We start from the raw sequence: 15,227 nt of genomic DNA, 5'->3' as shown, positions 1-15,227 counted from the left end.
GTATTAATATTATCATCATAATATGTCGCGCTGATTCTGTATATTGTATCTTATCTCGTACTTTTTTATCTTTAGTGGACAATTTGGGCATGGAAGCGATGGAAGAAGTGGAAAGAATACTCACAAAAATGCGCGTTGATGCGGATCGAGATGTGCGAGTGCTGGCCGGTGGTGAAGAACAGCAAATTGACATACTGGCTTATTGTTCCTCCGACGAGAACAATCAAGTCGAACAAGCAAGAAATATACTATTTTAATAGTAATGTATTCTGATCTCATAGATCACGACGAAGTCACTGCGGTTTTATATATAAAAAGAAAACGAACTTTATATATATATATATATATATATATATATATATATATACACAATATCACGAGATGCGCCTTGGTTCTTCCACACGAGTGACTGGTTCTTGTAAAATGATAAGCCAAAAGTGTGCAACTTAGCTGCGAACATCAAGCTTTGACCGCAAACTGACATACACGTATCAGATCTACTACTGGATAGTTGCAATTGCAGATAGGTTGACGATGTTAAAACAAAGCTCAAAGTTGTCAAGCATAGCGTTCACGATTTAAGTAGTCAAGTGATAGGTAAGATTACAATTTACAATGGTGACTGATTTGCGTCCTTTTAATCTAGGACAAAATTATGAGTATCAATACGCACGGTATGCGACCATTGATACTTACTGATTACGTAACGATGCATGAGTGTAGGAGCATTTGTATGTATGCGTGAATACGTGCGCGCGAAGAATAGGTGCGTTTTATCATTGTGATCAATTTGTATATGTGACGCTGTTCTCTTGAATAGTAAAGTCGAATATTAAATAGTTCAAAGCGTTACATTGACATGGTCTTTCTCATTCGCTTATTTCTCATTTCACGAATGTTCGATTGTAAAACATTTCGGCACTATATCGTGTATCGTTATTTTGTAGCAATTTTTTTTTATTGTGCACTTAGTCCGGGAGTGAGACGCAGCATAACATCAAAATGTAAATTAGATATCGATAAGGCGCATTTTGTTTAAATCAGCATTTAAGAATGTGCCATGCATGAGAATATTTCACAGATTGTCAATAAATGTGTCTGATAATTGACATCTAAAATAATTATGTTCGATGAAAGAAAAATAGATACTAATTATATTTGCAGGCTACAAATTACAATCTTTGTCAACAATTGCATTTTATTATCAAAAAAGTCCATTTTACTATGCATTTAAAAGTAGTCTCGAGGGATATCTTATCCAAGTGTCCAAGAAGAAGATAAAAAATGTTGAACTGTTGATGATTGAAGACTTACACTAATGACGTGATAATGTTCTGATTGTAATAAAATTCGCCGCATAAACATGATACATTTGTATTTGTTGAATATTTCTTTGACAAATAATTGCTTATAGAGAGTACTATTATGTCATCTAGCTTAATAATAGGTGAATTATACGTTGCTCACAATACACTTCGATTCTTACGTTGCGCCTAAATTGATGGGATAAAAATGTTAAATGGATCGAATTTTATTAACATTTTTCCATGTCAGTATCACTGAAAACGAACGTAAGAGAAAATTGTATTGTAGGAAACTTTATAAATATTGTACGATATCAAATTTTATAACATACAAAAGTGTGCGGATTGCTAATAGAGCGAAGTCCTGCGGCATTTTGATTAAAAAAAAGAGGGGAAGGAAGCAATGTACAGATTCATTTCTACCTGCACGTATACCGAAAGTATACGCTCGTTAACATTTTCTGACACGATTATTAGCAAAGAGGCGGACAATCGTATCTCGTGTGACTTTGTAAAACATGAATACGATGATTGAGCTGCGACAGACTTACTCTTTAAGCAATGAACGCCCTCGTTATTTGTGAATACTGAAGGCGAAGAAGGAGATTATTGTTTAAGAGTCCTGTATAATATATTATGTATTTGATAATGAGACGATGAGAAATATACATCAAACGATTTGTTACACAGTTATGCGAAATACAACGGTGTTACACATGGATTGATAAGCAAGGAAGGTTCACGAGGCTGTACAAAATTCATTCGTACGGCGATAACGCGCGAATTTTAAGAAGTTATCTTCCCGGAGTGACTCATCATCGATCGTTAATTGCATCTTTGATAGTTCCTACGTAATGTAAAATATGAGCACGTGATTCGAAGTCGTAAAAGTCTTTGTACGAAAACTGTTACCCACAGAAAAAAAGGAGAATAAAATAAAATGATGTCAAAGAATTTAATACTTCGCGAACTTTCCTTATCGAGAAGCAAACTCGAGATGATTCTTGTTTACGAAGCGCGGCTACATCAGCAAGTGATTCTATAGGGGGAGTATCTTTCAGAATATTCCGAGAAACTTGCTTGGGGGACAGGCCGGCAATTGGCACGTTTTCTCTTCCATCTCTGTTTCCGCGTCGTTGCAATCGTGCAGGCAATGCCGCCACCTAATCTGTCGACCCTTGCCGCAGGTGACACTACAGCTGCTCCAATCCATCCACCTGCCCCACTTGCGACGCGATCTCCTGCTCGTCCGATACTCCCCCCGCGCGAATCTCGAGCCGCCAGAACGCGTTTGAGATATTCTTTTACCCGCTAAGGCCGCCTCCTTCGCGAAGCGTTGACGGCCGTCGACGTTCTTGGCGATCTTGGACGTGGAACTCGAGACGTCCTTCTTCTCCAGAGAGGTCCTCGGTTCCTCCTCGTCGACCGCGCAAACCGCGTCTTTACAGGAATCCCTCACGCGTAGAGTCTCAGTACGATTGATCACGTACACTTGCAGTTCGTTTATCTGAAAACGAAGGGTATCTACAGTAAATTATAAAAAATATAATCCTCGAGGAGAAGCGGATTCTTAATCGAACGGTTCCTTACTTTGACGATTAACTTTTCGGCAAGATTTTTAATCTCTTCGATCGACCTTACAGCGCGATTACCGCGAGTCCTTCTGTCCCCCGTCTTCCCACGCTTGCCGTTTCCGATCACGGTTCCTTGTTCGGCGTCCTTGAGACGTCTCGATCCCTTCGCGTTCTTATCACTTCGTAGATAGCGCTTAGACATAATTTCTTGGTTTCTCTTCGCGCGCGACTTCTCGTCCGAGGATCCCGCGGACATCTCATTCGTGCGATCGTAGTTTCCGTTTTCCGTATTTCGGTCGTCCTCGATTCCCGGCACGTTGGATCTAACCGGATGAGATTCCGTGTTGTAAAACGACGTGATTTCATCAGGATCGCTCGTTTCCGGGACAGACGCGTTACTCCCGCGATCCGGTTTCTTCGGCGTAATCTCCACTGTTAAATTATTAGTCTTCCTTCCCGCGACGGAGTCGAAATTCGGGCCGAGTTCGAGATTAGTGACATCGAGATCGGGAAGTTCGTCGCTCGCGTTGTATTTCGGTGACGTAATCGAACAGGGGCTAGTCCCGACGGGACAATCCGTCCAGCGGTTGGGACTGATGAACGACGACTCGTTCACGGGAAGTTTTTCGATGCGAAAGCGCAATTCCGCTCTTCCGGTATGCACGAAGGGTAACACAACGGTGTTCTCCTCTCGCTGTTTAGCGAGACTTCTATTGTTTGTTAATAATGCGTTTTCTCTCTGACTAATTAAGCCTCCTGCTTCCTCGACGCTGGCAGTGTCAATGTCAGTGTTTAAGTCGCTATTTCCGGACTCCCTTTTTTCTATCCTGGACTCGTCGGTCGTTCTGACGGGCGTTCGGATTCCTTTATTTTTATTTTTTTCTCCTACAAATAAATGAGATAATAAGAAGAAATTCATTCTGAGAAACTGAAAGTTCAAGCTCACATTCGTCTAGTATTTATATATTCGCGATGTTGCGGGTTGTTCATGTATTCTGTATTGTGTCTATTACACAATATAAGTTAAAAATAGGTTTTTTTCATTTTTAAAATACTCTCGTAAAAGTTTCATTTTTTATATGGTTTCAAATATATTTATCTAAGATTTTTTTGCTATAAATATGCCTAGCATAAATAACAACCCCTCTCTATATATCTATTTTAGGTCTGTTTCTCAGATTAAAAAATAATCAGATAATTTAAGGATCTAAGCAACAAACTTTTTCCTTAACGTCGATCGTCTAATTCTGAGTTTTATTCGATTCGTAAAAAATATCATCCCTTACAACATCCCTTGAGAATCGAATAGTATTTAGTGAGGTACCGGATACACGACTTTCGATATGTTTTGAAACGTGCGTGAAATCAACGACAACATAGGTATATACTCGAGCTTAGATCCTTCGTTTTTTTCTTGCGAGACTGATGGGAGGACTTGGAGACACCGTTCTTCTTTTTTCCATTTTTCATCTCAACGTGCTGCTTCGCATGCCCGACATTTCCCTTCACGCGTTTCTTGCGATATCCGCTTTTCGACAGGACCCCTCGTTTGCGTCGCGAGCGCGAGACGACGGTGTCCACAACGGCAGGACTATCGGATCGGTTCTCGCGATCCGAGAGTGATCCTTCGAACATCGAATCGCCGAATATGCTAGCCGCGTCGGTCCTAAGCTGAGAATTTCGCGGAAACGAATCGACCAACTTTACCGAGCGGCTCGATCGGCGAACGATCGGCTCGTTTCTTTTGACGCGAACGTGACTCGCGAGATTCCGATCGCTCGTATCATCGGGATCCTCCATTATAACTGGACCGTTGTAGTCCATCAGAGTCCTTCTGTTTGCACTGGTGTTTTTGTATCCTTCCTCGAGATCTATATTTCCTGATACTCGAAGTCGCGAGATCGTGTTCGGGAACGATCCTGATCCGACAGTTTCGATCGATTCGTTTCCACGAGATGGTCTTTGCCTCCAAATGCTTCCGGAGGAACCGTGCGTCAGTCTATCCTCTTGAGAATCCAAGAGGAGAACGTTTTGTTCTGGAAAAAATGAGGAAGATTGATTGTCATCGCGCTTGGATGAAAATAAACATTATCATTATTTCGTGATGTTTTTATTATTTGAATCTCTTTAAAAGGCCAAAAAGAAACCGATTAACTTCCTGAGATAAAAGATACAGGAAATCGACGAAATTACAAACTAATCATTGAAATTACAAATTAATCGCGTGTGCTAACAAACATGCGTTACAGTTTAATTACAATCAATCGATGCTTACAAACTGATCGATGAAATTACAAATTAATCGTGCGCTAAAATCCAGATATATGTACAAAAAAATGGAGGTCGATTAGTTCGACTTTCGAAAGACTCATTTTTATCGCCCGTTCCAACATGCGTTACGTATATATATTTGTCGCTTTCGCGAGCGTTTGCAGAATTGTTCCGAAGGACGGATGAAGAAGTCTGATAATAACTGTGGCGATAGATATACCTGATGGACACGTTTTATTTTCTGTCACGACGAGGCGAAAGAGGAGCGTCAGTATCCAAACAGCCGAGCGGATTACCAATCTCGGCATAACACGATTCGTTGGGAAGGGGCCGATAAGCAGAACGAGATCCACGACGTGTTGTCATGAGCGTTTTCTAAATTGTTCATAGGTGTTGAGTGGCTGAAACGGACATGCCTGCCCTTGTTGTATAACTCCGACTTTATCGGCGAGAAAACAGAAACGCGAGATAACGCGGCTCGAATTTATGATCGTATCCACGTTCAAGCCATTTAAGAAGAATTATCGAATAAAGGCTAAATAAAATGAAACTGCAATATGAAGGGATTTCTGTTTCAAACTTTATTCTCCTGTGTATTTTTAAGGAACATTCTTTTGAAGAATGTTTTATGATATTTTGTCGAGAGGATGTTTGGATTTGAAATGGTTGATTTTGCTCGAGTTTGAAAAGAAACATTCTAATGTGCAGTGTGTGTAATTACCATTTATTTAATTGAGATAATTGTATTTATATATGTAAGATCGTTTAGATCTTAAGTATAAGATCATCTTAAGTCTGATTTTGAGATTTTGCCACTATACCTAAGCCAATGAAACGGAAGTATAGCATTGTGTAAACTATGGGCGCTACTTAACAATAAAAAAAACTTAAGCTCGAAATTAAACTAAACTTATAGGCCGGTATCCGGTATCACGGTCTCCGATTAACGTGATTCTCCGATTAAACTCGCTCTGCATCTCTTTCCAACTGTCCCCCTAGAAAGAGACGAAGAGTGAGTTTAATCGGAGACTGTGATATCGGGCCTATGAACGCTACTTAAAAATCTAGTAACATCAATGATTATCGTCTCTAGTTCTCTCGGAATTGACAACGAGTCCCTAGGCGAATTGTGTTGAGCAGCCGTTCGCGCCGGGCAGCAATCAAGTCGATTTTACCTCACGTTTTCGTAAAAACGTGTTTACAACTTGCTCGACATGATTAACACGGCTCGTCTAATATCTCGGCAGAGCCTTCCTCGATTTCGCCAATTTCACAAATGGTAAGGGTTGAAGTTGAAACTGTTGCGAGTTGAATAGTTACATAACCTAAATCTTGCGTTTGATCATTTTTAAAGGGTGTGAGAGAACGAAACTTTGACGAAACTCCGATTTATTTAATTAGCGATTAATTCAACTGACAAAATTGCTTGCAGCAACGTTTTCAACTATATTATTCGTCGTCTCCAATCCGATATTTTTTTCGTGTGTCAAATAAAAAATACTGGAGTCTTGCCCAGCGAGTTTTTTATATCTTACCGTGTGTGCCACAGTAGAATTTTCATTATTTTTATTAATACAAGCATATAACGATAAAGTATTGTATGACATGATTAAGTGAGATTATATTCTCATATCGAGGTCTACTGACATTTCATTTGTTTGTTGTATTTAGCATTGTCCGACAAACGGAATCGAGCACAGCAGCAGCGACAAATGCCGCATCACCACCATCGCCACCTCCTCCGTCTGGTGCTGACAAGCCGGTAGATCCGAAGATCGATAAAATAGCCAATGACATCACCTCTCTCAATCTGATAGAAGTGGCAGAGCTCAGTGATCTATTAAAGAAACGACTGAATCTGCCAGATGCGCCTGTTATGCCCATGGGAGGATTTGTTGCCGCACCTCAGGTGATCGTCGTCATAATATTTTACGGAATATAGTTTTTAAGGATAAGGAGTTTCTATTGAATTTAACTTAGAGCCCCGGTTGTTCCTACCTGTTCGTAAATTAACTAATAGTTAAATCATATAAATCATATAAATTTAGCTCGTTTCTATATATATATATATATATATATATATATATATATATATGTCTATTTTCTTTCAAATTAGACAAAGATAGACATATGATTTAACTATTAGTTTACCAGCAGGTTGAAATAATCGGCTCTTAATCAGATGAAAGGATAAATAATGGAGAGTAGAATTGAGCTTCTCATCGTGCAAAATGAAATCTTTTAAAATATGAGCAAACAATTTTGATTTTAATTTTTATAACACAATCATTAACAATTTTAATTTCCTTTCACCAGGATGAGGAAGAGCAAGTACAAAAGCAAGTACAAACGGAATTCACCGTTAAGTTGATGGCGTTCGACGAGAAACAAAAGGTACCGCTAATCAAAGAGGTGAAGAGCTTGTTGCCGGACACAAATCTCGTTCAGGTATTTAAACCGCAATTTTTAAAAATATTAACTATAATATTATTGAAAATTAATCGTGTCTTGTGCAAAAATAGGCCAAAAAGTTCGTCGAAAGCGCACCCGCGATAGTAAAGGCGGACATATCGAAGGAAGAAGCGGAAAAATTGCGAGATGCTCTGCAGAAAGTTGGTGCTACAGTCCAGATTGTATAACTCGTATGGGTGAATACACATATTGTTATGTATCTGTAATGTTATAATAAAACTTCACATTCACTCACAGCAGTCCTTTCTCCTTTCCTTAACTGAGAGTTATGTGTCGTCCCATTTTTATCGTTTATTTGGCCATTATGAAATTTTCATCATTTAACAATTTAAATTATGTATATAAAATATTTCTCTACGCCGCGCAATATCTTACGAGCAGCGCGATATTTGTTTCTCTAATAAAAAGTTTTTACTAAGTTTTATATATATTATTTTAACAAGTTGGAGAAATTTTGTGTGTCTATATACACAATACTTTGAAGTCATAAATATTTGAATTACTTTTCTTAAATTTATTTCCTATTTTAATATATTATTTTAATAATATCATCTTTGCAGCATAAATACTTTATCGCGATTATCTGTGTGGAGTAAATATCCGCTAACAGATAAGCGATTAAACAACTTGGCCATCTGGATAAATAGTTTATATGACGAAGAGAGATGAGACATTGCTGTAACAATTTATTAAACATATTTAAAAATTTGTGACAAGCTGAAATGTATTTGATAAGCGGAGTTCCAAACATCAAGCGCGAGTGTGCAAAATCTTCTGCTCTTTTTTCCCAATGCGATGAAAGAGAAATACAATCAGAATCAGAGGAGTGTTCCACGGTACTTATTCGCGAATCGAACAAATGGCGCTGCGACGGCCATCATATCGATAAAGCAAGTGCCGTACTGCGCGCTCGTCGAGCCCCGTCTTTTCTCCCGATCACGATTCTCGTTCGACAAAGTCCACGAAAATTCCAGACAACTAGACAAGTTCGTCCCGCCGCGCAACAGACGACGAGACGACGGTCTCGGCACTCCCGGCTACGCGGAAGCGTCGAGGAAGAAGCGAGTTCTGTTCCGAGTTTACGCGGCCGATCGAGCCGAAGTCGGCGACGCTCCTGCCGGCCACGACTACTGCCACGATGGCCGAGGAGGCTGACACAAACGATAACGCGGCGATGGAAAGTATAGCGCTGAACATAGCGGAGGTGCGTAACCGTGCGGCGATTAACGCGGCCTGGTGGAACGGGGAGTTCGGCGACGCGGGCGAATCCGCGATCGCGCGACGGAAACGGCAACCGTGAGGTTAACTCGATGGGTGTTTCTTCGATTTTGACAGGTCGGTGGCACCGGCGGCGGCGGCGGCGACGGCTCGCCGACCGCGACGACGGGCGAGGTGGGCGCGCTGCAGTTCCAGGCGTCGCAGGTGATCGCGCGGCTGGAGCGGGCGGTGGAGCGGGCGGCCGACGGGGGTGGCGACGACGACAACGACGACGGCAACGGCGGCGGCGGCGGCGGCACCACGTGGAACAACCCCTCGGGATTCCTGACGCAGCCGAGGAAACCGGACGAGATATTGGCGTTGATACAGGTGCGGGGCGGCGCGGGACGCCACGTTTACGCACCCACGTACGACCGGCGGAAACCGTCCGTCGCAATTAAGACCGCGGCCGCGGCCGATAGCGCGACAGCGGCGATAATCGCGCGCGTCACGTGGGAGAGCCGTGTTTTTGTGTCGTTCTCGCGTGTCCGCTGCGAGAGTGCGAGATGATGACATTGATGACAGCGGAGTACATGCAAACTTGATTTCTCACTGATTTCTATTGCCGCTTTTACGCGTCGGTGTTTATTACTATCGCTTTTCTTCTTTTCTTTGTTTCTTCTTTTCTTCTTTTCTTTGCGTCCTCGCTCAAACCGTGATTTTGAGACTGTGACGCGTAGAGACTTATTTGTGTACTTTTCAGGAATAGAGATCTATTTTGTGTAGTTTTCGAAGCTTTATGAATGTAGAATAGAGCATAGGAAGCGGAGAGTCAAAGATAGAGAGGACTTCGATTCCGATCACCGATTCGAAATAAATTCTCCTTGGTCATTCTCTCGGTCATTCAAAAATAGAAAATGGAAATGAGATAGAAAGATACATGTACATTTTCTTCTTCGGATATTTTCTGACATCTTTTTTTAAATAAATTAAATATTAATTGTTTTCAACGTGTATATGCTAATATACATTACTTTTTGTTTCTTTAGATATATTTCGGTATATATTCACATAGACATGAATCAATGCAATAAAAAATATTGTCTCTTTATTACGTTACTTTTTAAATATACATTTTGTGTTTTAGCATATACACATTTCTTATTTTAACATTACATTTCTTCCTCAGATCTTGATTTCTCTACGTAAATCGTAAAAAGGTAGAGATACGATCGATAACAACCAACATTTACTATGAGAAACCAAAGACACCTAGTTTTTACGGCGATTTCTGTTTAGGACTTGGTAGTTCACGAGGACGCGCCGCAACCAATCGAGCCAGGTTCCACGGACTCGCCGATCAGTCAGCTCACCGCCCTGCCAGCTCTAACCGAGACGGCAAAATTGGCCTTAGTCACGCACACTATTTCGGCTTACGCGGTAGCGCTACCAAAGTCACACGCGCAGAAACTCGCGGGTCGTCTCGCGGCCGACACGACGAGATGGCTGAGCCACATCTTCCGCTTCGTCGACTGCGCGTCCTCCTTCCACGAGGATCACCTCGAGGGGCTGGTCAGGGTTACGCGACTCGCTCTACATCGAAAATATCCGCGATACGTGGAGGAGGGCTTTACCGCACTCGTGTCTCAACCACCCCTGATCTACAGCTCCGTCGCTGCACCCATGGGTGTCGTTCAGCATTTATGCCGACAGGTAAATACTCCTCGATCCTTCCTCCCGAGCGTTGAAGCCGAGTATAGGAATATCGTTCAATTTAAAAGAATGTTGTTTGCAAGAAAATTTGATAATTGATTCTTTGTGGCAAAGAAATTGTATGAAGAAGGAATCTGGAGAAACACCGATCGAAGGTGTACAACGCATTAAAGACTTGTATTTTTGTAGCTCTCCTTGCCGCTTCATTGCATAAGACCAATTTCACATAACACTATGTTTGGCTCGAGGCACACTATGGACGTCTCGGCGCTGGAACGACGCTTAGCAGAAGACACTCAGTCGAACAACGTAACGCCATTGCTAGTCCTGGCCGAAGCCGGTTCGGTGTTGACGGGCCATTGCGACAATATCACGCGATTGCGAGCGATATGCGACAAATATAACGTCTGGCTGCATCTCAGAGGGCATTCGCTAGCTGCACTCGCGCTGAATATGGCGAAAGATCTGGTAAATATTCTGGCATAATGGCTCCGATTAACGTGATTCTCCCTAGATTCTCCGCGTAAACTCACTCTTCGTCTCTTTCTAGGGGGATAGTTAGAAAGAGATGCAGAGTGAGTTTAATCGGAGACTGTGATACCGGCCCATAGTTTACCATTAGTAAAGTTTGGGGATCTTTAGCGTCGCCAAATACTTTTGAAGAATTTTTCTAAAATTTCGTTTCTATTACAGCCGTCGAAAATAGCGGACAGCATTACGTTACCGCTCGGAACGTGGCTTGGTATACCGTCGCTACCAGTGGTCGTATCCTTTCACGTCTTTTCGAGTTTAACAGAATAGCTGCAATATGAATAATAATAATGATATTTGAACTAGAATGTGTTAGAATATTTTAAAGATTCCTAAAAAGAAGGCATTGCATTTCTCTCATCGTGTTTCATACAGATGATTTAGTTAATATTCTTTTGATGTTTAATTCAATTTTACATATAATATTAGTCAATCGTTGCTTCGATTTTCCTTAATTTTTGCTTATAGACATTGTACAGATTAGCAGATATTAAAGGGGGACGACCCACTCCGAGAGATACTACTCTATCGTTAGTTTCAGGATTGATGGCAGATTCCCTGTCGAGGCGACTACCGACTTTGCCTTTGTGGACTGTTCTGCAGGTTTTAGGTCGAGAAGGTGTACATAATAGATTTAAAAGATGTTTCTTGGCTGTGGAAGAATTGTACAATAAGATTAAGGAGTTCTCTTGCATTAGAATACTGGTAGGTTTTTATGCGCTTCCTTAAAAAAAGGAGTATCTCTATCAAAATTCATCATTCACCCTCTTTCAGAGTCAACCGCCAGGCGGCGAAACGGAGTCCTATACTTTAAGCGAATATCTAGCAAACCCCGTGAACAATTTACAATTATTTGAAGTAGTAGCCAACGCGTTAGTTTTCCAATTCGTATCTACGAATAAGGATCTTCAAGCCACGGATCGCGTGCTGCCTTATTACGATAAGTTGAACTCCTGGTTGGGACAGATTCTTCAGAGGGACATTGACAATATACAGATAGAACTTTGTGATATAGAGCAGTGCGGTGTTGCGATTCGCATCTGTCCGTTGGAGAATCCCGATCAGCCACCCACGAACGAAGACATAGACAATTTAGTGACCTGCCTTGATCAACAAATAGTAAGGCTATCTTGGATCACGTTAATTTATATTCCTACCGAGCGCCATCATGATGATTCGTCGATTTCTTTTTTTAATGAATAATTTCACCTAATAAATTTTCTCATCGCATATAACGTTAAAAAACGCGGTGGGGATATGACGTCGCGATTACAGCCAACGACGATCGTAAACTCGTTAATAACGCCGTCGTAATCTCGTTGAATAGGAAATATTGCTGGCGACAGTGGAACACAAAGACACCTTCGTACGTTTAGTCTCGGAGAATGATTCTTTGCATTTAGTGGAAATGCCGGGTTGGGCCGGTTTGGGAGGTGTGCGTTACGCTCCACCTACCTGGATTCACGTTATGACCGATCAGGCAAGGGAGGAATTAAACAAACTGAATATGCAATTGGTCGAAACCCTGCGCAGCACGGATGCCGCGTTTTCCCTCGGGGAAGGTGCGGACGGTCTAGCTTGCGTGCGATTTGGCATGGTGACACAGGACACAGGTAAGTCTAGGCGCTTTCGTTACCATTGCAATTTTACACACATGTGCCTCTCTCGTACGAATGATTATTGTTTCCAGACGTGGCCGAACTATTATCTTTAGTCTTGCAAGTTGGCCAGGAGGTGGAAGCTAGTTCTAAAATGATGGATACCATCTCCGAAGTAGTCAAGAGAGGTATCGAGACGGCGCAAACGGATCTGGAGAGAGAAAACGCGGAGAAACTGTGGCAAGAGGGTATCCTCAGGCACGTTCCCGTCGTAGGAACTTTTGTCAATTGGTGGAGCCCTATTTCGAAGGAAACGGGTGTTCGCGGTCGTAGCCTAAATTTGCAAGCTGGTAATCGTAGTTTCCATGTATTGTAATAAACATTTACTCGTCATAATTGTATTTTTTCTTAGCAATATAGATATTCGTGATAATCGTGATAAATAGAATGTTTTACGCGACATTTGTTGACACAGGTGTCGTGGAGAGTACGGAGAATATCTACAAATACCACATGCAGTTGCAACCTAATTTCACAAACAGTAACGGTTCCGGCGCCAGAACTCCGCCTCAGCCGCTAGTGCAAACGCCAGTCGGTGCTAACAGTCAAAGCCACAGTCGATCATCGAGTCACTCTAGCCTGCAGAGCGGTAAGAACGTACCTCTAATAAGCAATGTCAGTTCTCAGCCCCAGGTGAAGGAAGAATCCGCGCAAACGAAATCGTAGTAAACATTATTTCGATAAATTCGAGAGCACGTCGTTCCAAGTTGTTAAACTTGGAATAAGAATAATGCTTTCTGAACGTAAAACGCTAAAACATTCCCTCTAGGAGGTACAGTCTTTAGCGAAATGTTAGACCGTATCTTGTATAGCTTATCGATTGGGTTAAATAGAACGAGATGCGTGTGCGACGGTTTAATTTTAATCTTGCTACTGATACTTTTGACTGGCTGTTTCTCGCCGAAGATATTTCTCGCTTTTACGTACCTAAAATCATGTCTTCGCAATATTTTTCCAAAAACTTCGTAAAATTCCGCTATTGTTTGTGCTATCGAGCCTGACTTAATCGTGGAATGGTCCATGTACTTACTAGACTAATAACACGTAGCAGCGCCGCTTTTATAATAAATTCATACATAACAGTTTTACTGAAATACCTCTCGCGGCATGATGGCCAGAATAAAATAATTTTCTCATCTAATCGATTATCTTCTTCTCCTCGTACTTTATTAATACTGCGCAAGATAATATATTTTCTATCATATAAAAGAATATGTTGCAAGAAAATTATTTATTGTTGAATAGTAGTTTTATGTATAGTATTATGCACTTTAATTACTAGCCCGCTAGCCCGAAATATGCTTATATTCTTACAGTTTTTTTGTCATTAAAATTATTTAGTAATTATCCTTCATTCGCGGATATTTGCTCTCTTTAAATTGCTCGCTAATCTTCAAATTAATGATTCGCACTCGTTAAGTTTTACGTCTTCATTCGTAAGCACAATACTGCAAATAAAATGTAATAAGAAAATATATCATGTGTTTACTTTATGCATTAAAAATAAGCTAATGTACATTTTACCTTTTATGAAGAAGATTTTGAAGAACATACTTGAATGAAAATATAAGAAAAGCGTTCTGGTATTCGAAAGATGTTAAACAACTCGCCAAAGAAACTTATATATATTTACGTCGAAAAAGAAGATCCGTATTATTGCTCTTGTATTATGTAATCGATGATGACACCAGGAAAAAATATTTCAATGATTAAGATCAATAAATAAGTTATACTGCATTAGGAGATTGTTCGTAAATTGTTGAAAAATGTCGAAGATGCAAATAAATCAAGCAGTATGTATATTTATGTACCAAACTTGTAATAAAGCATTGCTAAATGAATAAATATAATATAAAGTACCTAATATAAAAACCGATGTCTTTTCGCGGCGCATTACGTAGCGGATAAATTACGACGATACGATACCAATGCGATAATTGTGGATCTTAGGTTTTTATTTCTCTTTTTATAATATTCATGTTCCGTTACAATAGGAGGAATTAAATCCGGAATATGGCAATTAGACACAATCGTAATATACAAAAAGTGGTATCGATTAACGAGTTTCGTTCGTTCTCCTACATTTTCTCCTCGAGATAAGTCTCTTTATATTACATCAAAATTCGCAAAACCGCACATACAAAGAAAGACGCAATAAGAACGTTATAACTTACGTAAGTTCTCTGGAGTAGTCGAGTAGCCTCTACATATACTTTGTAAATAAATCTCTTTCGCGCAGTGAGAGAGAAATACGCAAAGAAGAAAAGATAGTATATATGTAGATATATACTATCTATACTTTCACTAATAGATATAGCGAGAGATACGTCAGGAATTAAATCGAGAAAGTAATCGAACAGAAATATATACCGATGGACACACAAATATTTACGACAGAAATAAACGTTCCGTCCCGTCACATCCCATGCCGAACGCGTGTAAAATATTACATACTTATGCAATATACGAATATACGGAAAATTAGAGCCCTGGATCCTTCGGCGTAT

General features: G+C 40.7%; 4 protein-coding genes across 9 annotated transcripts in view; 3 read left to right on the top strand and 1 right to left on the bottom strand.

Moving 5' to 3' along the window:
• Positions 1 to 2,263, top strand: part of LOC143902565 (serine/threonine-protein phosphatase 4 regulatory subunit 1) — a 129,255-nt gene extending 126,992 nt beyond the window's left edge. For all 6 annotated transcript variants that reach the window (XM_077415565.1, XM_077415567.1, XM_077415568.1 and 3 more), the window contains one exon: positions 76 to 2,263. In XM_077415565.1, the coding sequence (XP_077271691.1) occupies positions 76 to 257 (182 nt within the window). In that variant the 3' untranslated portion in view covers positions 258 to 2,263. The remainder of the gene's footprint in view (positions 1 to 75) is intronic.
• On the bottom strand, positions 2,244 to 5,859 carry LOC143902568 (uncharacterized). Its single transcript, XM_077415574.1, has 4 exons — positions 5,370 to 5,859; positions 4,267 to 4,914; positions 2,895 to 3,763; positions 2,244 to 2,811 (listed from the first exon to the last, which is right to left on the bottom strand). Exons 1-4 carry the CDS (start codon positions 5,455 to 5,457, stop codon positions 2,362 to 2,364), a joined length of 2,055 nt encoding a protein of 684 aa, XP_077271700.1. The 5' UTR covers positions 5,458 to 5,859; the 3' UTR covers positions 2,244 to 2,361.
• Positions 5,860 to 6,253: 394 nt separating this feature from the next.
• Mrpl12 (mitochondrial ribosomal protein L12) lies at positions 6,254 to 7,851 on the top strand. The gene is made up of 4 exons (XM_077415580.1): positions 6,254 to 6,428; positions 6,821 to 7,058; positions 7,466 to 7,597; positions 7,672 to 7,851. The coding sequence occupies exons 1-4, from the start codon at positions 6,364 to 6,366 to the stop codon at positions 7,786 to 7,788; spliced, it is 552 nt and encodes a 183-aa protein (XP_077271706.1). The 5' UTR covers positions 6,254 to 6,363; the 3' UTR covers positions 7,789 to 7,851.
• Positions 7,852 to 8,686: 835 nt separating this feature from the next.
• On the top strand, positions 8,687 to 14,842 carry LOC143902567 (pyridoxal-dependent decarboxylase domain-containing protein 1). The gene is made up of 10 exons (XM_077415573.1): positions 8,687 to 8,825; positions 8,957 to 9,208; positions 10,118 to 10,531; positions 10,721 to 10,999; positions 11,225 to 11,296; positions 11,531 to 11,767; positions 11,837 to 12,181; positions 12,390 to 12,675; positions 12,753 to 13,010; positions 13,136 to 14,842. The coding sequence occupies exons 1-10, from the start codon at positions 8,760 to 8,762 to the stop codon at positions 13,384 to 13,386; spliced, it is 2,460 nt and encodes an 819-aa protein (XP_077271699.1). The 5' UTR covers positions 8,687 to 8,759; the 3' UTR covers positions 13,387 to 14,842.
• Positions 14,843 to 15,227: the final 385 nt, after the last annotated feature.

This window comes from Temnothorax americanus, unplaced genomic scaffold (assembly GCF_048541705.1).
Source record: "Temnothorax americanus isolate GAGA-0224 unplaced genomic scaffold, ASM4854170v1 Scaffold4, whole genome shotgun sequence".
In the NCBI taxonomy this organism is placed as follows: domain Eukaryota; kingdom Metazoa; phylum Arthropoda; class Insecta; order Hymenoptera; family Formicidae; genus Temnothorax; species Temnothorax americanus.
Note: the sequence above shows the minus strand (reverse complement) of the source record. Positions and strands in the feature narration are given on the sequence as shown.

Coding starts and splice junctions, on each gene's coding strand:
- LOC143902568 (XM_077415574.1), bottom strand. CDS start 5,457: ATGCCGAGATTGGTAATCCGCTCGGCTGTTTGGATACTGACGCTCCTC. Junction 4,915..5,369: donor AAATAAAACGTGTCCATCAG/GTATATCTATCG, acceptor CATTTTTTCCAG/AACAAAACGTTCTCCTCTTG. Junction 3,764..4,266: donor AACGAAGGATCTAAGCTCGA/GTATATACCTAT, acceptor ATTTATTTGTAG/GAGAAAAAAATAAAAATAAA.
- Mrpl12 (XM_077415580.1), top strand. CDS start 6,364: ATGATTAACACGGCTCGTCTAATATCTCGGCAGAGCCTTCCTCGATTT. Junction 6,429..6,820: donor TTTCGCCAATTTCACAAATG/GTAAGGGTTGAA, acceptor TGTTGTATTTAG/CATTGTCCGACAAACGGAAT. Junction 7,598..7,671: donor CGGACACAAATCTCGTTCAG/GTATTTAAACCG, acceptor GTGCAAAAATAG/GCCAAAAAGTTCGTCGAAAG.
- LOC143902567 (XM_077415573.1), top strand. CDS start 8,760: ATGGCCGAGGAGGCTGACACAAACGATAACGCGGCGATGGAAAGTATA. Junction 10,532..10,720: donor TTCAGCATTTATGCCGACAG/GTAAATACTCCT, acceptor GTATTTTTGTAG/CTCTCCTTGCCGCTTCATTG. Junction 11,297..11,530: donor TACCGTCGCTACCAGTGGTC/GTATCCTTTCAC, acceptor TTTTGCTTATAG/ACATTGTACAGATTAGCAGA.